The following is a 25,732-nucleotide window of genomic DNA, read 5'->3' on the forward strand; positions in this document are numbered from 1 at the left end:
ATTGAACCCAGAAATATCTTTACCTCCAGTCTTTAATTAAAACCTAGCAGTGCCACATGTGATGGGTCACAGCTGTGGTCACACCTGCACTCTCAGCTACTAAGGAGGCTGAGGCGGGAGGATCACTTGAGCTCAGGAGTTCAAAGTTACAGTGAGCTATCACCATGCTGGTGCATCCCAGCCTGAGCAACACAGTCAAATGGCAAAATATCCTGTCTCTTAAACTAAACATTTTTAAAAAGTCAAAAATTTAAAACCTAGCAGAGAAAAATAAAATCATTTATAATGATATAGTCTAAAAATTACATAATTGTATATTTATCCAAACCCATCCTTGTCCTTATATCTGTTATCTAGGATTAGCAAATTAGAATAAAAGAAGTGATATGCTTCAATAAAAATGATATATTCTACCTACTACTTTGAGGTTTATTGTTAAATATATCCTGTATTGAAATGATTAGACAGCAAGTAAGTGAACAAAGTTGTATTAGCATAATGTTTTAAACGTTTATAGAGTCTAATTACAGATGTAACACATCAGTCATAAGATAAACACCTTCACGGAGGTCCCAATATTTTTCTGATAATTGACATGTACATGTAATATAGTACTTAAAAAATGGCACATAGTGCTTAAATGAGATAATTTGTAGTTTTCAGTCAAATTAAAGATGTTATAAATAAATTTTACTTAATATACTACCTTATGAAATAAAAATATTGTCAATTTTATATTTCAAATGTAAACCTTAAATCATCTAATAGAGGAAAAATTTTGGAAGATAGATACATTCTTCAAATAAATAACCATTACTATGTTTTGGGCACCTACCAATCTTATAACAAGCACTGTACTAGCTAACTTTTGTTTACTTTTTCTAGTCTTCTAAACAATTGACCTAGTTGAGGAAAGAAACTCAGAGAAGTTAAGTTTCCCAAAGTCAGCGGCTTGCAAATTGCTAAACTGGGATTCGCTTGCTCTTCCCCCTATATCCTGCTGCCAAGAATTAGCCTTCCCATGAAAAACTAACAGCTCATTAACTTTTGAATTTTGTTTAAATGATATTTCTTATAAAAAAGTAATTTGCCAAAACTTTGTATAGCCGTATGCCCTTATAAAAGCAATAAGAGTCAGTAGATAGATGAATTTGTAATTCCTTGTAACTGACGTACTTTAAAAATATAATGATGATTCTCATAGACAAATGCCACATATAAAATAAAAAGGGATAAAAAATCAAATGTTCTTTTTAATGCTAAACTTTGGTTTCTGTTTTCATACTATAATCTACAGGTATCTAAAAAGTTGTATCTTACATTTTAGAAATGGTAGCAGTCTACTAAAATAGAATTTAAGTATAAATGAGAAAACAAAGTTTACTCTGAAAAGAAAAATAAAAGATACCCATAATAAACTATGAAAAAAATGTCAACATTACTGATTATAAACCAAGTTAAAACAAGATGTCATTTTCACCCATCAGGTGAACAATGACTGCAGAATTCTATAAAGGCCAGTGTTGTTCATCTCTATTAGTGAGATCATTAATTGGAACAAAAGTTTTTGAAAGATAATTTTACAATATCTATCTAAATTAAAATGTATGTACCCTTCACATCAGCAATTCCACTTAATCCTGGCAAAAGTATGCCATGGTATATATGTACATGATATTAACTATAAAATTTTTGGCAGAGAAAAAATTTCCGTAAAATAAATATTCACCAACAAGAAATTTCCTTTAAAATTGTCATATAGTGGTATCACAGCATGATGTGGTCAGTACAAAAATGTACTGATATGGACAGACACCCAAAATATATTGCTACATGGAAAAAGCAAGTTACCAAAAATTATGGCACCAGAGCCCAATTTGTTATTTGCGTATATATACGCACACATTTGCTTCCATATTATTAGCAAATTTCCGGAATTATATACAAAAAAACTGAAACCAGGAGTTGTCACTCGCAGAAGGAAGAGAGAAGGAAACATTTAGTTTTCCACTTTGTATTGTTTCATAAAGAGCAGCAATGACTTTATAAGAATAAAAAAAAAATACAACTCAAAATGGATTAAAGACTTAAATATTAAGACCCAAAACTATAAAACTACTAGAAGAAAATACTTAGAAAACACTTTAGGACATTGGTTAAGGCAAAGATTTTATGGGTAAAACTATAAAAGTACAGGTGACAAAAACAAAAATAGTCAAATGGGACTATAACAAACTGAAAAGCTTCTACATGGCAAAGGAAAAACAATGAACAGAATAAAGCAAAAATCTATAGAATGGGAGAAAATATTTGTAAACTATGCATCTGACAATTGACTAATATATAAAATATACAAGGAACCCAAATAATTCAACAGCAAGAAACAACCTAATCAAAAAATTGCTGAAGGATCTGGGTAGACATCTCTCAAAACATACAAGTGAACAAGAGGTCTTTGAAAAAAAATACTCATCTTTACTAATCACCAGGGAATGCAAATCAAAACCACAATAAGATATCCTTCACCCCAGTTAGAATTGCTATTATCAAAAGACAAAAAATAGCAAGCACTGGCAAGGATGTGGGAAAAGGGAACTCTTGGTGAGAAAGTAAATTAGACCAGCCATTATGAAAAACACTATGAAGATAGGGAATTTCTCAGAAAACTAAAAATAGAACTAGTATAGTGATAGGGTTTGGCTGTGAGCCCACCCAAATCTCATCTTGATTTGTAGCTCCCATAATTCCCACATGTTGTGGGAGGGATCCAGTGGGAGATAACCAAATCACGGTGACAGATATCCCCCGGACTGTTCGTGTGGTAGTGAATAAGTCTCTCAAGATCTGATGATTTTATAAGAGGTTTCCCCTTTCCCTTGTCTCTCACTGTCTCTTGCTGCTACCATGTAAGAAATGGTTTTCGCCTTTCACCACGATTGTGAGGCCTCCCCAGCCACATGGAACTAAGAGTCCATTAAACTTCTTTTCCTTTATAAATTATCTAGTCTTGGGTATGTCTTTATCAGCAATGTGAAAATGGACTAATACACATAGGATACAGCAATCCCACTATTTATCCAAAGGAAAAAAAATAAGTATATCAGAGAGATATCTGCATCCCGTGTTTATTGCAGCACTATTCACAATGGCCAAGGTATGGAGTCAATCTAAATGTCCATCAACAGATGAATGGATTAAAAAAAAATGTGGTATATATACACAATGGAATATTAGTCATAAGAAAAATGGAGTCCTGTCATTTGTTGCAGCAACACAGATGGAACTAGAGGCCATTATCTTATGTGAAATAAGGCAGGCATGGAAAGACAAGTATCTCACATTGTCACTCATCTGTGGGAGCTAAAAAAATTGAAATCATAGACAGCGGAATTATTGTTATGAGTATTAGAGGATAGGAAAGATGGGAGGAGAGAAGGATAGGGAGAGGCCAGATAATGGGTACAAAACAGCTAGAGGGGAAGAATAAATCCTAGTGTTCTATAGCACTGGAGGGTGACTATAATCAACAACAACATTGTGTGTGTTCAAAAAGCTAGAAGAGAGAATCTTACATGTTCCCAACACAAAGAAATGTTTGAGGTGCTGGTTACCCTTATTACCATGATCATTACACATTGTATGCATGTATCAAAATATCACTCTCTATGCCATAAATATGTACAATTAGGACATGTCAACTAAAATTAAAAGAGAAAAAAGAATAAAAAAGATTTTAAGCTAATCTAATGTAAAAAACTGTACAAGTGGTTCAGTTTTAAAAACTTCAAGCTTAAAAATGCATAATTTTTTTTAATTTTTAAAAAATGCATAATCATTTGAATTATTTTTATTGCTTTTTAGAGCTCAGTCTCAATTCAGATATTAAACAAAGCTTAAACATAAAGAAATGAGATCTGTAACAAGTAAAACATTCTCCTTTTTTCTCATGAAAAATGTAATGCCTCAAAAAAACTAAGATCCTGAAAACTTGTGCCATCATTTGAGAGTATCTAGACAACTGGATTTGGAATATGTGGTTTCATCTCTTTTTGTTTCTAGGGAGGCATGTGGAAAGGAAGGAGGAGATAGTAATATTTGTACAGATCAGACTAGGCAAGAAATTCAAATACAACTGCTCTGCGCTTTAACAGAGTCGAAGGTTAATTGTATACACTGAAGATATTCCTTTCATTCCTGTGCAAATTAGAGTCTTCAATGGCACCAGAGAAAGCAAAAAAATACTAATTCTTTTCTCTTATCTCTTCCCTCCTTTTGATTTCTTTTCCACCATCCTTTTTCCTTCTCCCTCTCTCTCTTGATTATGAGCAGAGGAGAAACATAAATATCCAAGCACTCTAAGTCTTATTGATGGGTTGTATTGAAAGGGTTTTCACTTTCAAGTTCTTAAACACTCTATATCAAGTTTTATTTATCAAAATGTCAGTGTCTTGTGCAGAATGATAGTGTTGAAACAATTCTGGCAGCTTTGCAAGTGAAACGCATAATAGGAGTTTCTGTACTCTAAACTGGAGTATTTACATAAGCTATTGATTCCTGGAATACAAATCCCTGAACTCATGGTTGAGAATTCATAAAATATAGCAGTGTTTGTCAAGTTCAAAGGAAATTATCATTTTCTAAGTATAGTTATTCAGACAGAACTTTCCAAAAATGATCTTTCAACAAGAGCTGTTCTTTTCAGAGATTTAATTAGTTGAAAAAGCACCCTTTAAGATGGACATATTGTTCATTTCAGCTAACCTGTGCAATCACAAACTCACTACAGAAGAAATGATAACAAACAAAATATTAACAATGAACATTGTGGTAGAGACTGTGGAGGATGAGGTATTGTAGAAAATTGGAGGAGATCCTTCTGTCTCCACGGGAGGCTTTAGAGAGGCATCTATACAGACACCATCAGCAATACATACATCAACAGCATCAGTGTCTTTTACATCAGCTTTCTCCTTACAACTCAAGTTGGTATAACAGCTGCAATAAAATTTTTCAGAAAATTCCTCCAGGTCTTCAACTGTTGGTTTTCCATGTACTGTGAACTTTCCACCTTTCTCCAGTCGAATATCAAAATTGTCTGGGTTGAGGTGAAGATAGTCACTTGAATTCCAGTCCTTCCTTATACACACTCCTTGCTCCTGGCAAAGCACTTGGCTACACATTTTGGCTGCTAGTGTGACGTTGATTATGTAAGGATTCAGTATAGTCTCCATGTAAGTGTCTAGGAGCAAGCAAGATTTCTGTAAAATTATAAGACAGAATATCAAAGGACAAGTTAGTTGATATGTGAATTAATTTACTGTACTACACAATTTTTTACAGAAGAATGCAAAACCAGAGGTAGCAAGAAGTAGAAGATAATTTCTTTTTTACCTTAACCAACAAGATTATTCCAATTGCTTTTTGTAAGACTTACAAGTTTCACATGCCACTTCATTCCACTGAATTACTGACTAATTGAGGCTTAATATTCCTTACCCTTGCTCTTCCTCCATAATTCATAACATTATCCGAGGATAGAATCCTACAGCTGTTACAGTATGTTAGAGTATGGTCTCTAGGATCCATTTGCCCTGATTGGAGTCCCAGTTCCATTAGTGACTAGCTGTAGGAACTTGGGAATTTCTTAAGCTTTCTAAGTCTTAGTTTCCTATCTGGGTGACTTTGGGCAAGTTGATTAACTTGATTATGCTTCAGCTTTATCATCTGGAAAATAAGGATAATTATGATGCTTACCTCATAAAGTTGTTATGAAAATAGATTTTAAAAGAACAATACATATAAATGTGCTGAACACAGGGGCATACCATATCTTCAGTTGACCCTCAATAAATTACAAATAAATGTAAGAAACACTACATTTGTCAGACAATTTTTTTCCTGAGACAAATTCTCATTCTGTCGCCCAGGCTGGAGTACAGTGGTGCAGTCTTGGCTCACTACACCTTTGATCTCCTGGATGCAAGCAGTCCTCCTGTCTCAGCCCCCTGAGTAGCTGGAACTATAGGCATATGCCACCAAATCTGTCTAATTTTGGTTTTATTCTGTGGTAGAAGTGAGGTCTTACTATGTTGCCCAGGCTGGTCTCGAACTCCTGGGCTCAAGCAATCTTCCCACCCCATCCTTCCACAGTGTTGGGATTACAGGCATGATCCACCATGCCTCGCCTGCCAGACAAGTTTAAATAGCATGGAAAAGGCTTATAATTTGGCTTATAAATTGCTGGCTCAAATACGTTAAACAGGTTCAATTGAGTATACTTTCTACTAAATGTTATGTATAGTCAAGTTATGGGTGAATAATGACAACTCTTTTACAGATTTGGCAGACTATGAGTGATGACTAACTAAAATGATTCATCTTGAGACTGGCATGTTCTAAACCCTGGACACTATCCTCTAAGAAATATTGAAGTTGATCACTTTTTTTCATATTCAACAGTTCCATTGAATGAGGTAGTTGTGCTAGTCCTTTTTCAGGTCAAAGGAAGTGGTGGTGGTAGATATGCAGGCATGTGAAGGAATCTCGGCAGCTTCCATCTGAATATATTTCTTTTCATCTTCCTTGAGATGATGTCATCTATTGTTGGCAGAATAACTGATTGCCAAAATTGTCTGCATCCTAATTCCCTGGAACCTGTGACAATGTGAGCTTACATGGCAAAAGAGACTTTGCAGATGTGATTAAGGAATGGATCTTGAGAAGGGGAGATTATCCTGAATTATCAAGATGGACTCAATGTAACTACATGACTCTTTGAAAGTGTAGAAAGTTTTCAAGCTGAGTTAGAAAGATGAAGTGAAGGAAGGAGAAATTCAAAGTGTAAGAGAGATTCAATGCACCTTGGCTGACTTTCAAGATAGAAGAGGGCCCTGAGCTAAGGAATGTACTGGCCTCTAAAAGCTGGAAATAGCCATTTGCCAATAGCCAGCCAGATAATGGGGATCTCATTGCTACAAGCACAAGGAAGTGAATCTGCCAACAACCCAAATGAGCAAGTATCTTCTCCTAGAAAGGAATTCAGCCCTGCTGTCACCTTGATTTTAGTCCATTGAAACTCATATTGGACTTCTGATCTAAGAACTATAAGATAACAAATTTCTTCTATTTTTTTAAACCACTAAGTTTGTTGTAATTTTTATGAAAGCAATAGAAAACTAATACACCATCCATCTTCTTAACAATCCAGTAGTTTTGAATGGTGTTTAGAATGAAATTCAACTTCTTCTCTTGACTTGTGCACAATGTGACACGGTATAACCCTTTCCTCCTCTTGTACAACCTTCCCATATCCATTCTACCTTAGACATAGTAGCTATTTCACTAGCACGGCAGTTTCATTTCAAACTGCACTTACTGTTCCCACTGCTTGGAATGGTCTTTCCTCTAATTTTTACCACAATTGACTTCATCCTGTCATTCAGATGGCAGCTTCAAATTAGACAACGCCCTTCTCTGATACCTTCCTTGTTAAGTTCTCCACATCTCTGTTTTAATTCTCTGTGTAGCACTTACCATATCAAAAATGTTTCTTACTTGTGTACTTTTTAAGTACTCATAAGTTCCAAGAGTACATAGACTTTCTCAATATTCTTCAACACTATGTTCCCAATACAAGGGAAATGAGAATTTATACCAAGTTCAAATAACATTGCAGCTGCTTTCTCAACTCCACAGAGACAAGGGTTATACAAAGAGGAGTAAAAGGGTGAGAATGACTTGAGAATCATTAACCTGCATACTTTGTAGTCTATGGAAATACATTAAAAGTGGCTCTCTAACAGGTAAGACTTGGTTCTTATCATTTTTGTGTCTGTGTGTGTGTGTGTGTGTGTATATCTATATCTATATCTATCTATCTATATATCTATATATATATATATCCATGGTGTAAATCCTCCTGCCATGGCCAATTTCAAGCTACCTCCCAAACATTACTGAATGCAGATCTGGGAATCAAGTATACCACCATTACACATTATGGTAGCATGCCATGAAGTAGTACATTATTACATAGTATTTCCATTTATAAAGGTATGAAAGATGTAAATAATCTCAAGAGCATGGACCATGGTAAAATGAGGTAAAATAATTGATATATTGAAATGTGTCACCTGTTTTTAACATAGTTTTTATTGTAAGTTTTTATCATTTAATTTTTAATAATGGCAGTGATTAACAACTGGCTCACAAAATCCCTGAATATTTACCAATTAGGTCTCAGTTGGGACCAGTAGGGCTGACTCTGTCACACCACCAGATCTAATAAAATGGAATGAAAAGAAATGGCTCATTTGCATTTGTTTTCTGTCAATTCCAGTAACTGCAAGTAAACCTGCAATTATCAGTTTCTTAAGTTGTCAATGAATCAGAGAAAACATGAGAAGTAATCCATGACTATTGATTGCAAATGACATAGAAAAAAGGGGAAGTAATGATAGATCTATTATTTAAAATAATCAGAAGTTGAGAAAGGTAGCAGAAATATATACAACAGAATCTATAGGGGACAATTTTGGGACAATGCCACTAAGAAGAAAATAATCATATAAAAGTTGAAGGATTGTCTCTGGTATGGATAATACTGAAGATGATTTGAGAGACATAGTAGTAGAATTTGAATCTAAGCTTAAAGGGCCACTAAAAAACAAGTGTGATACTTAAATAGTATGTCATGTCATCCTATTCATTGAGGAATGCCTGATTCACTCCTCCTCAGAGTAAGAGTGGAGTTTTCAGTTTTTTAAAAAAAGAAAAGAAAATAGTATGGAGAATTTATAAATATGTATAAGTTTTTAAATAATAGGACATTTGAGAAGGGAGTTTATGGATTTGGGGAAACAACTAATAAAAATTAAGAATTTACTTAAGAAAATTATCATTTTACAATGATTTTCTGACACATAAAATACTTTACCAAGGGTCACATACCTTTTTCTGAACTTACATTTCCTGTTATTCCTTTATATTAGAGATCCAATTAGAGACAAAAGAGTTATACAAAATAGGCAGATGGGCTCTGAGTACCTTAAAAAATTCTCATAAATGTAACTGCTGTTAAGTATTTTTAAATAAAGACTATGTCTATTCTGTCCAAACAATAAGAGATGAATACAATGCTTCTCAAAGGCTTTCTTAGACTACTAGAGTATAGACTATTTGCTAAAATCCTAAGATAGGACCCTTGGGCCATGAGCTTCATCTGGCATTCTTCATGGCACGTTCATCATTGGTATTTCCACATCCAACAGAGAAGAAAAAATTCAGCTTCAACTCAGCAATGTCCATAGGACAGCTTTCCTCTTAGGTCAAGAAGGTTGATGAGGTGGGGGATAAAGATCTGATATACAGAATTAAACAAGAATGAAAATAAAGGAACAAGGACCTATCTTCTGATACAAAACACCATGCCAGAAAATTAAGATTGTAGTCTTGTTTTTGTTACTTAATAGTCATGTAGCCTAGAGAAAATCAATTATTCACTGAATTTCTATTTCCCCACTGGAAAACGGGTATACTATTTTCTGCCTTACAACCACCACACAAATGTATTTTGATTCAGCCAGTAATACTTCAGCACCTATTACTGCCTGCTAAGCATAGTACTACTTATTTTCTTATTCAATACCAAAACAATCCCCAAAAACATTAAACATAGAAATATTTTCACCTATTTTCTACCAATTCAACTTACCATACTTCGCATTATACTGAGGCTTCCCCATATTACAATTCCAGAAGCACCCAGAGCAACAGTTTCACCAAGCGTAGACACAAGTTCTTCCTGGAAAGTGTGACAGAAAGAGTTAGCAGATAAAAACGAAATGAAAGTGCTATACATAGGACAGTAACACCGAAGCTAAGCATGCTGACCCAATAATAATAATTTTAATATTTCCCCATTATTTCTATCTCTTACACAGCCATTGCCTTACTATAAAACAAATAAGATACTATTACTGTTTCAATCACTTCTATTGAAAAGACAGCAGGCCTAAGAAATAAAAAAAAAAAGAAACTCAGTTCATACACTGTCTATACTACCTAATTCTCCCTGCCTACTAAGAGATAAAGACATTACATTAAAGATTAAGCATATTCTTATTTTGCATTCATAAAATAATGTAGAACTACTTGTGTATACATTCCTAATATTAAAAACTAGATTTCACTCCCTTCGAAAATAATATTAAATTTCAATAAACGTATTTTGTGAATTTCATTTCATAGCCCTCATACCTTGATTTACTTACTCGAGAAAGGAATTTCAAAACTTGATCAGTAAAAACTAGGCGGGCATAGACAAAAACCGGAAGTGGATTTTTTGCATCAGGTATTTTGGAAACCCTGATGGCTTCCCGAACTCGATTGCGCACATAGAGTGTAGCAACTACAACAGACTGCTGAGTGTTCAGATAAATGGATGGGTAAAGGGCAGTGCTTTCATTCCATAACCAGCTGAGATCATCATTTCTTTTTATTTCTACATCGAAGCAACTTCCATTGTAACCGGGTTTCCTATAGTGATGGTTGTAACAATCCGGAAAAAGATAATAACCCCACAAGTGATTTGGCCGAAGTGATCTTCCCAATTTTATAGTCTCTAGCATGAAATCCTTCCCTGCCTTTTCAAATTCTTGTTTAGCTTTGTCAGTGGCCTGTGGGAGACTAAGCTGTACATTTTGTTGCTGAACCAATTCAATAGACCTATTCCTGTAAACATCTTTAGGTTTCCAGTTTCTTGCCCAAGTGGGTCTCCATTCTTCCCAGTCAATAACAGCCATTCCCAAATTGTCTACTGGCATATAAAAAAGAATGTCTTGCTTAGATTTGTCCAGATGGTCTTGCAAGGAAACCTTCTGGGGGATTCCTCCATGCACAGTTACTCCTGTGGTTAGGTCTATATATGGATAGTAGCCAAGTCTATCAACATAAAATATTGTAACACCTTGCCCGGTGACGTTTATTCGGGGGCTTCCCATTAAAGTGAAGAGGCTCATATCTAGTGGCTCATCAAATTTTCCAAGACAAAATTCACTTGGGGCATTCCAGGCCCAGAGGAAAGGCACATTTGGAATAATAGGGGGTGCTCTGAAATTCAGAGTTAAGCAACACGGAATCAGAAGGAAGGTGAAAACTATCTGTGATACTCCACTTGATTTAACAAAGCTTCTGAAAAAGATGTGCTTGAATTTTAGCACTCCCATTGTAAAGAGTAATGACTGTGAAAACATTTATTTCTTCCTACACACGTTGGTTTACCCAATATTTGATGCAAAGTGTGAGCACAGATGAAAGGGAATGGAATGAATTCACTTTGGTAGATAAAGAGGTATAATGATTAAGTTACATTTAAATATTATTATTCTTGTCTCATGTTTCAGGATTGTTTTGCAAGTTGCGTCACCTATAACTGAAAAAAGAAATACAGAATACATTGTTATGATGCATTTCATAATAAAGAATGTAAGCTTCACCAAGTTCTCAACTTTAAGTGCAGGGGGTTTAATTTCATCTTAGAAGATGGAGGACCCACTCCTGTGTTTGAATCTATGAAATTATTTCCTTTCATGTATGATACAAACTCTATACTAGTTAACATTTTTCTCATCTTTCCAAATCACTACTGGGCCTACAGAAAGGAGACTGTAGCTATTTTCCTTTTGCCTTTCTGGCTGTACATAATGCTGTACCAAGCAATGCCTTAGCAAAAGCCCATTGGAGGAAAATAAATTCCAAGTTGATCCTCTCATTCTGTTTATTGCTTCCTGAAAGACCACTTGCTAGCTGTCTTCCATATACTGAAAACAACCTTTCATAGAATTCTGAAATTTCATCTTTCTCTTTCTTTCTTCTTTTTTCTCTTTTTTCACATTTTTTTTTATCAAAGGGGAGCAAACTCACTTCTGCCAGAAGTAGTAAATCAACAGTTTGGCTGAATGTATTGAATCAACCAAAAACTTCTACCAAACAAGTTGAAAGGCTCCTTGGTACACTCCTCAATCACATCTTACAATAATGTACTCTCATGTCTAAAGTTAATAAAACATTTTACTACTTTCCATTTTCTACTAAAAGGATTGGCTCTAGCCTAACTTAAGAAAAGCAATATATAGATTTTGGTCTTTTTATAGTGTTTGATAAGTAAGATTGTCTTGTCATTCTGATTGTGACAAAGCAAGGTGTTATAGCACATACTCTGGCTGTATTAAACCACAAAAGTGGTACAATAAAATGGTCTGGGCTCAAGAAATTAAACTATGTATATACTCAGCATTTAGGATTTGCAAAAATTACCTGCAAGAAGATATATTTAAATGTTCTGTGATTCTAGGAGGGAATTGGAAACTTTCTTTTAAATTAGATTAGTAGTATACTGCTTTATGAAAGTATAACAAGAATTATACTATTCTTCCCAGGAACATGTGTCCTTACCATAGCAAATTATCCGGTGATTTCCTTTGCTGAAAAATATATGACTCTAAAGAGATCACCATATCAGAATAAAATAAAATTATAAAGACTATTATAGTCTCATGTTTTGAAGATAGTGAATTTTTCCCTTCATGTTTAGAACATACAAAGTACCTAAAGATTTTTGTAGCTTAAATACTCATAAATTTCTTTATTCAGGACCTAGATAATCTTCACCTAAAATAATATTAGGGGGAAAAACGAATTGCTTTTAAATACCAACTATCAATACTAATGCCTGAATGGCAGGGACAGGGAAAAGAAAATGGAATAAAGGATTAACTTTCCCTGTATCTCAGGGAAGGAGTAAGCTAATCCTACTGAAATTAACATTTAAATCTATTTACACGTGTTCATTTTATGTAAGAAAAAGATGGGGGACCGGGCTCAATGGCTCATGCCTGTAATCCCAGCACTTTGGGAGGCCAAGGTGGGCGGATCACCTGAGGTCAAGAGTTTGAGACCAGCCTGACCAACATGGTGAAACCTCATCTCCACTAAAAATACAAAAATTAGGCAAGCGTGGTGGTAGGCTCCTGTAATCCCAGCTAGTCAGGAGGCTGAGGCAGGAGAACCACTTCAACCCAGGAGGCGGAGGTTGCAGTGAGCCGAGATAGCACCACTGCACTTCAGCCTTGGTGACAGAATGAGACTCTGTCTCAAAAAAAAAAAGAAAAAAAGAAGAAAAAAAGAAATGAAAAACATGGGGCAGAATGAGCCTGTTGAGAATGTCTCTACCCATAGAAGTCTTCAAAAAAGAATGGACACTTCTATGCTTAAAATTTTAATCAGTGAAATATCTTTTCCTCAGCATAAATCTAAGGCAAAGCCTTGGAACAGAGAATTGGCACAAAATTGAGGATAAACCTAGAAGTTAGCATCAAGAATAACATCTTTTTGTTTAAAGTATCTAATAGAGAACTTTACCTGTTTACAGAGAAAACCTGACATTGGCCTAGACAAAGAATTTATGACTAAGACCCCAAAAGTAAATGCAACAAAAACAAAAATGGAACAAACTGGACTTTATTAAACTAAAAAGCATCTTCACAGCAAAGAGGATAATCAACAGACTAAACAGAAACCTACAGAATGGGACAAAATGTTTGCAAATTATGTCACTGACAAAGGATTAATACACAGAATCTACAAGGAACTCAAACAAAATTGAAGAAGAAAACAAACAACCCAATTAAAAAGTGGACAAAGGACATTAACAGACATTTTTCAAAAGAAGACATGCAAGAGGCCAATAAATGTATGAAAAATGCTCAACATCACTAACCACCAGAGAAATGCAAGTCAAAACTGCAATGAGATACCATCTTACACCAGTCAGAATGGCTATTATTAAAAAGTCAAAAAAAATGTTGTCATGGATGCAGAAAAAAGGACACACTTATACACTTCTGGTGCAAATGTAAATTAGTACAACCTCTATGGAAAACAGCGTGGAGATTTCTCAAAGGACTAAAAATAGAACTACCAATCATCCTAACAATGCTATTACTGGCTATCTACTCAAAGGAAAAGAAATCGTTATATAAAAAAGACAACTTCATTCAAATCTTCATTGTAGCACTATTCACAAGAGCAAAGTCATGGAATCAACCTAAGTGTTCCTCATTGGTGGATTGGAAAAAGAAAATGAGGTGTATATACACTATGGAATACTATTCAGCCATAAAAAAAATAAAATCATGTTCTTTGAAGCAACATGGATAGAGCTGGAAGTCATTATCCTAAGTGAAACAACTCAGACACAGAACTGCATGTTCTCACTTTTAAGTGAGAGCTAAACAATGAGTACTCATGGACATAAAGATGGAAACAATAGACATTGGGGACTCTGAAAGGGAGCAGGTTGGGAGGGGGATGAGGATTGAAAAATTACCTGTTGGTTACATTGGTCACAATCTGGGTGATGGGTACACTAGAAGCCCAATCCTACCATTATGCAATATATTCATGTTACACACTTGAACATGTAACCCTTAATCTAAAATAAAATTAAATTTAAATATCTTTTAATGAAAAAGATACCATTAAAAAAATAAAAATAAATACATAGATACCCTAATAGAGAACCTCATCTTCCTGGAAAATCTTAACTAATTTAACCCCAGGTAATAATGCCTGACCTTATCTTTCCACTAGTATTCCTAAGCTCTATATTCAATTTATACCTATTAAAGTTGCATTTTTAAGTGTCTTCCTTGCTCATTGTGTAGATAATTGCTTCTTAAAGCACTTCTGCTAAGTCTTTGCTATCCCCCAAACCCAAACAATAGCACTTACCCAGAAGTCTGCTTTCAAAGTCCAGCCACCCAATGTCTCTTCAGTAGTATCAAGACAAGAAGTTGGCTGGTCTCAATGTCTTCCTAGAGCACTGGCTAGTCATTAGCATCCCTTTGAAAAAAAATAAAAAAGATTATTTTCTCTCAAAATAGATTTAGAAACTTTAAATTCTGAATATATCTAAAATTCTACTTAAACTCTTATTCCTGTTGTAAAGGCATTTTATCACTGGAACACATGCTAGCTAAATCCTTTGAACTAGGAATCCCTTGTCTAAGGATAAGTTCAAAATGATTTTGTAATAAAAATTATGTAGCTATGTGTAGTTATTCACACATGTAGTATTCACCACTATGTATTGTAGCATCTATGAAATGAGAAAAAATAAAAAGCAAGTTCAATACCCAATGATAAGAAATGATTTAATATGGTATTTCAACCTGAAAGAATGTATGCAGATATCAGAACTAGTTACAAAGATAATGATACAACATGTAAATATGTTTGCCTAAAATACGAAGTGAAATAAAGTACAAAACTACACACTGTTGAAGTATGCAAAAACATGTATGTGCATGCTTAAGGAATTAAAACTATTCAAAACTGTGAAAGAATATTTGTATTTTCTGAGTGTCCATTATATATTTCTGATCTTCTAATTTTCTTTCATCCAACTATCATCCTGTTTCTCAAATAAAAAGTGGAAATGAATAAAATTTTAATGTTAGAAAATAGTTTGCCAGAACAAATTTGAATCTCAGCTTCCCTTCAGTGAGGAAAGACAAATAACCATAAACCTCTCCACACATTATCTACCAGGATGCTTGTACAGGGGATTCTTGTTCTTGTAAGAGGAAGAGGAGTTGATGATTGTGAAATTCTTTTTCGAATAAATGCTACTGTGTATATTTAAGGTATACAACATGATGTTTTGGGAAGATTAGGATTTTTGAGGTAAGGAGAGGAGAGTATCAGACAGGAAAAAAAAAAAAAAAGAGCCAAATTTCTTGGCTTAGTCCTCTGCTTTTCTTTTCCACAACAAACGCTTTATTTCCATGACAAATGCTTTCTCTCTAGAGAATCATAACGGATATAGATGTCAGTCAAGACACTGCCTTCAGAATCTACCTTTTGGAATTCCCATTTCCTGTGAGTTTATGTATACATTATCTCAATGGAATTAAGAACTGAATTTAGACACAATCCTCTTACCATTAAAATTGTTATAGATTTTGGATATAAATTATGATCATAAATATTTTTAAAAATTTAGAAATATGGACAAATATTGAAAAAGGCAAGACTATAACTTTGGTGAAAGCAAACCATAACATTACCAAAGGGGGAGGAGCAAAGAGAGTCCCAAATCTAAGTCATGCACAAGGCACCTCGTCAATTTCCATTTCTCTACAGACCTCACTCAAAACTACCAAACTTTGTTACAATACTGAAAATGGCCTCCAGCCTCGGGAAGCCTGAGGATACTGAGATAACTTTAGTGTTCTAAATTACTTCTGTACATACTGTGGGAATCATTCTTTAACATGAAAAATGAAAAGCAAATTTCCACATGAGTGGTAGGTCCCAAGCTGATTGCCCTCGTATCCTCATCGCATTTGGTAGGATGTGTGGCATTTCCAAGGTACATAGTTCATAAGTCCAACCCAAAGGCTGACTAATACATCCAGTTACAAGTAACAGTGACTCCAAGCTAAGAGTTTTAAAGAAACTTTTAAGAGACCAGCATAATATCCCCAAAAGCGTATTTTTTCTCCTAAAGTAAAAATATTTACAAGTATTTTCACGAATGAAAGGAGCTTTTGTGTAAGATTATTTTCTAGGAAACTTCTTAAACTATTGTATTTTATAAATAAATTGACCAGAAATAGATTATCATAAACTTGATTCAACAAGAGAAGTTAATCCCATTGTAGGTGGCATTTCATCAACTCTTTTTTCTTTCCTCTTTATTATTGTTGTCATAATTATTCCTCTCCTTTGGTTCTTTCAGCCTCGTCTTAACTTTCTCAGTGTCACCTAGATATGTTTTGAACAAGCCAGATATTCTTGAGGTTAAAGAAACTGCTTAAAATGTGGCACATTACAGAACTTTGTATCTTTTTTTTACAAAACCATACCTGCTTTTTGCTACAAAGCTGTGCAGTAGAAAGAACAAAAGGCAACTTACTTTTAAAGTAAAAACTGAAAAGTTTTCCTTTAAGATGTGATTAGGTCAGAAGTCACTCCAATCTATTAGCTCTGCAGTATTAAACCTGTTGGGTGAGAAAAAACAGCCCTTTGCCCAGTCAATTAAAGGAAGATTTAATCTTTTGAAATGTTACTGTGTAATGTGGTAGGGAAACCTGTCTGTGTGTGTGTGTTTGTGTGTGTGCGTGTGTGTGTGGTGTTTTAATCTCAGCAAATTCAATCTTTGAGACACAATCTCAGTCTGTTGCCAAGGCTGGAGTGCAGTGGCACAATCTTAGCTCACTACAACCTCCAACTCCCAAGCTCAAGTGATCCTCCCACTTCAGCCTCCCAAGCAGTTGGGACTATAGGTGCACACCACCAAACCTGGCTAATTTTTAAAATTTTTTATAGAGATGGAGTTTTGTCATGACGTCCAGGCTGGTCTGGAACTCCTGGGCTCAAGTGATCTCACCACGTCGGCCTCCCAAAGTGCTGGGATTACAGTCTTGAGCCATGCACCTGAACTTATTGCTCAGCTTTGGTTAAATTAATAATATATTTCTATAGTGTAATACAAATGAAGCATACACTTCATGGAACTGTTTTCAAGAAAATACAGCATTGATTATAAAAGAAAAAGTAATTTCTCCTTTAAAAATTAATAAAATAAATTAAAATTAACATTTTCAAAATGATAAAGCAAGTTTGACATTTTTTTATGATAGAAAAATACTACTTTTAAGAGTTTTGAAAGGAAAATAAATCTCGGAACCGCAAAATCACTAAGCCAAGAGAAGTGTCAACATAGGCACCATGTCAGGCAAAACTGCTTCCCATTTTATTCCTAAATAAGCTAGCTACAAAGTTTAAAAAGCTACACACCCACCTCACAATTTGCCCACAAGAAAATGCTTCCTGGACAAAGGACAGACAGAATTCAGAGTCATCCCACTGAGGCTCACCTGAGACATGCATATCTGATTGCTTCCTCTACCTTATTGTTTATATAAAAATGCAGATTCACTGAACCAGACTAAATTTTGTATTCAGTGGAAGGCTGATCAAGGACTCAAAAGAATGCAACCTTTTGTCTCTTATCTACTTACAATCTGGAAACCCCCCACTTCAAGTTGTCCTGTCCTGCTGGACCAAACCCATGTACATCTTACACATATTGACTGATGTCTCATGTCACTTTAAAATGCATAAAAGCAAGCTGTACCCTAACCAACTTGGCGACATTTGTCAGGACCTCCTGAAACTATGTCATAGGCATGTCCTTAACCTTTGCAAAATAGACTTTCTAAATGTATTATGACATATCTCAGATACCTTTTGGTTTACAATTTGGTGATCAGTGGAAGGGACTCTACATGGAGGTGGCCCCTGACCTTTGACAAATCTCCAACTGGCTTGGTACCAGCTTGAATTTTTATGGCTCCAACCAACAGGACAATTTGCTGAGGCCTGGAAGCTTCCCTCCCTCCAGAGAATCCCCAATCACCCAAAATTGGGTTGACATCTAAACTTTATTTTGCTGTACAACTCTTTTTCTGAGTTTTACTTTCTTCCAACAAGGAAGGCAAGTTTTTCTGCTTTCATGACAATGGAAGGCAGGTAACTCATGTCTGGAGTTTGAGCTCGCTTTCCAACAGGGAAGGCCAGTTTGAATTTTTTCCTGCTTCTAGGATGGTAGAGAGCTGTCTTCAGCCTGAGACCCACTCCTAGGTAAGTAGCTGAATTGGGATTTTGTCTTGGATAAAGTTATGATTAACAGTCAGCTGGTCTTAATTCTCCTTACCATTAGAGTGCTCAGTAATGATACTGTGGGGTTTTTTGTTGTTTGTTCTGGTCTTTCTCTCTGGTCTCAGAGTTGACCAACTCTACCTGACTTGGTCAAATCTGAATGAGAATTCCAAATTATGGGGAACAAGACCTGTATGGATTGGCTAAAATTCCTCATAACTGCAAAAGAGAGGGGGGAAAAAAGTGCTTGGTTTCTGTGTTTGTTCCCTTTCTTAAAAAAACAACTGTTCTTTCGTTTACTTTTCTTCACCCCATTCCTTCCTCTCCTTTCACTATCTTCAATACCAGGAAAAATCTAAAGAAGCTTCTAATGATTCAAACCCCTAGAAGAACTCAGAACATGGGCACCACTTGCCCCTTTTTGGGGTGTTCTGCTTTCTTCGTAGAGTTTCAAAAGTCATGGGCAGATTCTTCCTAGGTCTAAAGGTCTACTTTCCTGTATTTGCATTACCTGACCTCTTTGGCTTTGGAGGGTACCAAAGATTACCTTGTACTGTGAAAGGATTTGACCTTGGCATGTGTAATGGTGGACAAAAGCTAACAAAGTTAAAGCTGGCTGAGGACAGTTACAGGAAGTGGTCTTCACTGATTTTTTTTTTTTTCCTCCTAGGAAGTTGGTGTTTAGGATCCTAATTCTAATTCAGAGGTGCATTCTGAAGAATCTTTTTCATTACCTTTACTCCCAAAATTAATCTAAATTGGCTTGACTGTGCTTTTCCGTGAGAACCTGAACTGTCATTGTCATTGATAAATGAGAGACTGAGTTTTCTCAGCTCTGAAGAGAAAGGGCATTTTGCTCTCTCAAGTTCCTAGCCAAAAAGCACCCCTGGGTACCAGGGGCCAAGTTGGAGTGTCTAGGGGTTAACCCCCTGTGACATGTAGTGGCCTTATAGGGAACCACCAACAAAGTTAGTTTAAAAAGGCTCATCCAGTAAGTGCATATGGAAGTTGACCGCTTCACACTTCGAGCTCTCCCAGAGGTGCTAGACCTCTGAAGACAGAAACTACAACAATAAGAGGGCAGAAACGACTCAGCAGTGGTACAATGTGGAGTCCCGCCTACAACCAGCACACTTGGACTCCCCCATGCCAAACCTTAGGTCACAGCTAAGTTCCTCCTTTTAAGAAAAAATGTGGGAAACAAATCATCTAAGAAAGGAAAGACAAGGAGGATGACCTCCTCTCAGGCACCCTGTTTGGTTTTATGATGTCTCTACTTGCAAGGGGCAGTATAAATGGAAGGGCATGCTAGGTTTTCTAATACTCAAGCTGGTTACACATTAGGACTGTTCTTGTGCACATTTTATACTTACAGGCAAATTATGTCAAGGAAAATTCAGAGCCCTAAGGTCAACCTGCAGCTATAAAGTTCCTAAATTCTCTATCTCTGTTTTTTTTTTCCTGCCTGCTTTGTCTGCTGTTACTTTCCTACTGAGATAAAATCCACTGTTCACATACAAACATTTTTGTTATTGTTTTGCAAACCAATGGGTTTCTATTAATATCTCATGGCTAGATTTCTGAAGTAAAAGCTGTAGGATCTTTGTGTGTGTGAGTGTGTAAGTGTGTTTGTGTGTATGTACACATACTTTGTTACGTTTTTGGCCACAAGTTACCAAATTGGGTTTAAAGTTAAGGAGTACTTATAAATGAGAAAATAAGTCCAAATGCTTTTCAAGTTCACATGACTTAAGTAAAACCTTTCATAAGCTAGTTTTAAAATTATTAGTAAGTAATATTAGAAATGTCTTAAAAATTGTCAGTGTATATTTTTGTTTGCATTTATTGGTCAAGAGATTTCATACTTATCCCTTATCCCTTTCATAAGGTGTCAACATTGGCATAAGGGTAATTAAATGATAAACTCAGCCCAAAATGGAATGATCTTTGCTTTTATAATTTTTTATAAATAAGATGCTAATATTGGTTTAATGAAAACAGCTAAATCTTGAATTACTTAGTAAAATTACCACATATTTAATCTTAAGGTTCTTACTTAGGTAAACTCCTGAAATTCACATGCTGTAAAATGATGACAGGGAAATAACCTTAAATGATTACTATCACAGTTTTCATAAATAACCCAGGTAAACTATTAAAATAAAATAATTGGGTAGATGTAATGGGATAAATACTTGTAGATAAATATCATAATTTAGAACCTAAAGTTATATTAAATTAAATAATAGATATTTTATTAAATGGGTATTTTCCAATTAAAAAGTATGTAGAGTAGGAAAACATTCCTTCTAAAAAAAAAAAAAAGATGTGTTCTTGTTCAAAGATGAATACTTTTTGTCTAATTCAAAGCTATTTTAAAGATTATGTATAAAATGAGGTAAAACTAACCTGGAAAAAAGAGAGATGTAAAGAAAGTTAAAGAAATAAAGTAGTATTTTTGGTAAGAAAGCTTAAAGAAAAATAATTTTACATGCAAAACAATCTTATATACTAAATTTTTGTCCTAGAATAAAATGACTGGTTGTTAAAGAAAGAAGGGTGTTCAGGACAACCATGTTCAAGCATGTCATGAATGGTCTGTGTAAGTCATAATAAGAGGGTTTATGAAAAGAAAAAACTTTTATATGATCAAGTTGTCTATATTTAATATTTTTAAAACCCCACCTTACACACTAAATAATTGGTTGGAATAATGAGATTTTCTTAAGGTACTGCTTTACTCAATAAAATCACAAGACTTTATAAATTTTTTTATGCAAAGTTCAACTTTTACTGCGTCTCGGTGTTTTCAGGTCTCTCTCCCCTTTTAAATGGACTGAAATAATAATTCTGTCCTTCAATTCATTTTCAACTACTGTAAGTTTTTTCTTTGGGTCATAATTGTTTTGTCCTGATGCTAATAATGTTTTATCTTGAAGGTCTAAAGGAAATGTTTTCTTCCAACATAATATTCTGTGCTCTTGGCTTTAAACTGCTCAGGACACACCTCCTATGTCTAATTAATTCAAGTACCATTCTCATTAGATCTGACATGAAGATTGTCTAAATGAACAGCAGTCACATTGCAGAAGGTCTTTTTTTTTTTGCCTTTTGGTAACTGGGCCTAACAAACAGATTTTACATTTTATCAAAAAAATTTCTCTGTCATTATTATTAAGTTTGGGTTTGCTTAGGAAAAAACTGAGATTAAATTTTTATTTAATTAAGGTTATTACATCCCTGTAACTTTCTGCATGTGCTTTTACAGTCCTTGTGTCATTGAGTACAGGGCTTTGACTTCTGACTCAAAAAAGGACCCCAAATCTTGCTAAATCTTAAACACTGACAGCAGTTAAAGCCTCATCTTCAGACCCAGTAGAAGATGCCAATCAAAATAAACTGTGTTCATGAGACACAGGGCCAGAAACTAAAACTATTCAATTCAAGTCCCAGGGACTATAGCAGAAGAGCTAGGCATGTGAGATCATAAGGGCTGATTTTGAGAGAAAATAAGTTCAGTTTCTCTATAAATTAACCATTAATGTTGAAGGCATGCTGAGGCAAGACCAGAATACGGACCCCTGTGTTAGATTAACAAGATTTTCTTATTTTTTTATTTTTTTATTTTTTTTGAGACAGAGTCTCACTCTGTCGCCCAGACTGGAGTGCAGTGGTGTGATCTTGGCTCACTGCAAGCTCCGCCTCCTGGGTTCACACCATTCTCCTGCCTCAGCCTCCTGAGTAGCTGGGACTACAGGCATCTGCCACCATGCCCAGCTGATTTTTTGTATTTTTAGTAGAGATGGGGTTGCACCATGTTAGCCAGGATGGTCTTGATCTCCTGACCTCGTGATCCACCCGCCTTGGCTTCCCAAAGTGCTGGGATTACAGGTGTGAGCCATAGCACCTGGCCAACAAGGTTTTCTTGGAGCATTAACCCACTTCTTAATAAAAGATTATAAAGGTTACAAAAAGGCTTATGGAAATCATATCTTATGGTCAAGATAATTAAATTTTTATAGGCAGTTTATAAGATTTGAGAGACATATTTAATTGACCTCCTTCTGTCTTCATTAAGGCTTATTGTTTGGGAAATTAAATCTCCTCTCTCGAAGACAAAGGTTTCTGCTTTTGTTTTTTTAATCTTTGAGTTATCATTTTGGCTAAATAAATGACTTACTTTATAATGACTGTAATCCTATTTTGTGATATCAAGTGTTCTAAACATTTTATATTTGAAAAACTTTCCAAAATCAAATTCTAATTTTGGTCCTCGTAAATTTATTGATATTAGTTCCCTAAAGTTTATAAGAGATATTTGGTTTATTTGATATAATAAAATCATACAGGAAGCATTGTCAAATATGAAACAATGTTTAACCTTCTTTGAATTATATTTATATAAATGTGTTATTAGTGTGTGTTCTGGAGTTGTATGAAATTCCTGTGCTTCTAATACATCTAAGCATATGTTATCAGTAATAATTATGATTATTATGTGAAATTGTTGTATTTCACAGAAGTAACCAATTTTCTTGTAAATTGTGTATTTAACTATGACTGTTCTAAGACTTTTGTCATCCAGTTTTATTTTTATCTTTTTCAAAAGGTGACATTATAACCAGCACAGGATTCTGACAGGTGCTCTTGAAGGCAGATTTCTGATAACTTTGAAGATTGTGACACTAGAATAGAGGAAAAACTTCCAAGATTCCTAAGGAAAGTTGAAGTGTTCATGAATATCAAGCAGAACAGGAGTTAACTGCATAGACTAAACCCCATGGAAGACTGAAATAAATCCTTTTATTACTTTTTGCTTAAAATGTTACTGATCCTTCATTTATCAGAGGTAAGAAAAATTTTTCTTTTGAAATATTTACAGCTTTTAGTAATTGAGTAAAGTACATGCCTATAAACAAAATTTGGAGCATATTCCTCTCTACGTGATTTCTCCAAAATTTGGAAACCAGTTGCAAGTATGCTTAACTTATAGCAATATAGTTATTTGCATAAGTATAATAAGAATCTGTTTTCTTTTGTAACAGGACATAATTGTAGACACTAGTTATTTTACCAAGGTTTTTTTTACTGGAATTGAATTCTTTCAGATACAGACTCCTTTAAGGAATCAAAGTTGAATTAAAGAGCAATAAAAGTCCCTTCAGAAAGCTGGTCTTCTATCTTGTCTACGCAGTCCCTGTACAGGTTCCTGATCTATGGCAAGTAAAGAATGTCACTTTCTGACAGTCCCAGGAGCCCCAAGATTCCTTGGGACCTAGAGGTGAGGAATTCACTCCATTAATACAGGTATTTGCAGGCACAGGCTGGGCTTAAGGCATTAAAGTCAAATCTGAGATTCCCTATGGAATAAAGTTTCAGCAAAGCCAATTTTTTAAAAAAAGAAACAATTATTCTTGCCGATTTTATGCATATACTGTCAGGCCTTTACGGCCAAATATAATAAGACTAAAACTTACTTTGCAACTGAATTTTTCTTATGACTTGTCTTTAGTGAAAATAGGACTGGAGAAAGAAAAAATATGTTTCAAACTATCTCAGAGACCTTTGTTTTAAGCTACACTTTAGAAAAAAGGTCTCTCAGGCAGTAAATAAATAACTATAGTACACCTGTTGTTAGATTCTAGTCTTGCCAAATATTTTTCAATTTTTATTATTTGGACTGAACTTACAGTTTGGACTGAATTCTAAAATTTTTCCTGACTACTGGTCTACAAAATAATCCATTCTCTTTTTTCTTCTATTCCTTTTTTTCCCCATTTTTCCTGATTTGAAATCACTAAAAATTAAGCTGTGCTTTCTTAAAGTCCTGCAGACTGAAGCTAGACAAATTAAACTTTAGAAGAAAATGACAGGAACCTATTTACATACATAAACCACTTTCACACCAGCCTACTGATTCACAAAGTTCAGAGTAATAATGCCTATATCAATTTTCCAGTATTGCTCACTTCTTTGTTTTTCTCCCTTCCTCTCCCTATATTCTTTCTGTAAAACGTGAGATTTCACAACTTGCTAAAAATGAGCTTTCCTAATAACGTGGGACCTACCTGTCTACGAATAAACTGTCCTAACCACAAGGGATGAGACATAACCTGACACGAGGGGCCCATTTTCTTCTAAAATGCTTTTTCTGAAAGACTTTTAAAAGAAAAGGGGAAAATGTGAAAGAAAAATAAAACTTGGGAGGCCCAAATCACTAAGTCAAGGAAAAAGTCAACCTAGGAACTATGTCAGGCAAACTGCTTCCCATTTTATTCCTAAATGAGCTAGCTACAAAGATAAAAAGCTACATACTTCCCTCACAATTTGCCCACAAGGGAATTCCTCATGAACAAAGGACAGACAGAATTCAAAGTCATCCCACTGAGGCTCACCTGAGACATGCATATCTGATTGCTTCCTCTGCCCTATTGTTTACGTAAAAATGCAGATTCACTGAGTCAGACTAAATTGTATATTCAATGGAAAGCTGATCAAGGACTCAAAAGAATGCCACCTTTTGTCTCTTATCTACTTATGACCTGGTGGCTCCCACCTCGAGTGGTCCCGCCCTGCCAGACCAAACCAATGTACATCTTACACATACTGAGTAATGTCTCACTTCTCCTTAAAATGTGTAAAAGCAAGCTGTACCCGGACCAACTTGGGAACACGTCAGGACCTCCTGAGGCTGCATCACAGGTGTGTCCACAGCCTTAGAAAAATAAACTTGCTAAATGTTTTGAGACCTGTCTCAGATACCTTTTGGTTTACAGAATCCTGCTTCTTTTCCTTAAGATGGGAAGAAAGAGGGGAGGGAGAAAAAGAAGAATAAAATGATGAAATCCTTCAAGAGCAGTTCCCAAAATAAAATTTTATTTAATTACTATTTGGAAACATAGAGATATAATTCACACATGTCCAATTTGTACAGCAAACTTGTCCTATTGTAATGGTGTAATTAGGAATTAATATATCTAAGAGACTAGAAAAATCACAGTCTGAT

At 35.0% G+C, this 25,732-nt stretch overlaps 1 protein-coding gene across 2 annotated transcripts in view; it reads right to left on the reverse strand.

Moving 5' to 3' along the window:
* Window positions 1-4,690: 4,690 nt before the first annotated feature.
* The window catches only part of LOC116274477 (hyaluronidase PH-20), a 34,469-nt gene continuing 13,427 nt past the window's right edge, over window positions 4,691-25,732 (reverse strand). Inside the window, exons 2-6 of one of the 2 annotated variants that reach the window (XM_031665201.1) lie at window positions 16,979-17,063; window positions 14,791-14,901; window positions 10,272-11,431; window positions 9,713-9,802; window positions 4,691-5,258 (exon numbers count right to left, since the gene is read on the reverse strand). In XM_031665201.1, the coding sequence (XP_031521061.1) occupies window positions 4,770-5,258; window positions 9,713-9,802; window positions 10,272-11,252 (1,560 nt within the window). In that variant the 5' untranslated portion in view covers window positions 11,253-11,431; window positions 14,791-14,901; window positions 16,979-17,063 and the 3' untranslated portion in view covers window positions 4,691-4,769. The remainder of the gene's footprint in view (window positions 5,259-9,712; window positions 9,803-10,271; window positions 11,432-14,790; window positions 14,902-16,978; window positions 17,064-25,732) is intronic. The other variant, XM_031665202.1, reaches the window with a different exon arrangement.

Source organism: Papio anubis, chromosome 4 (genome assembly GCF_008728515.1).
Source record: "Papio anubis isolate 15944 chromosome 4, Panubis1.0, whole genome shotgun sequence".
NCBI classification, from domain to species: domain Eukaryota; kingdom Metazoa; phylum Chordata; class Mammalia; order Primates; family Cercopithecidae; genus Papio; species Papio anubis.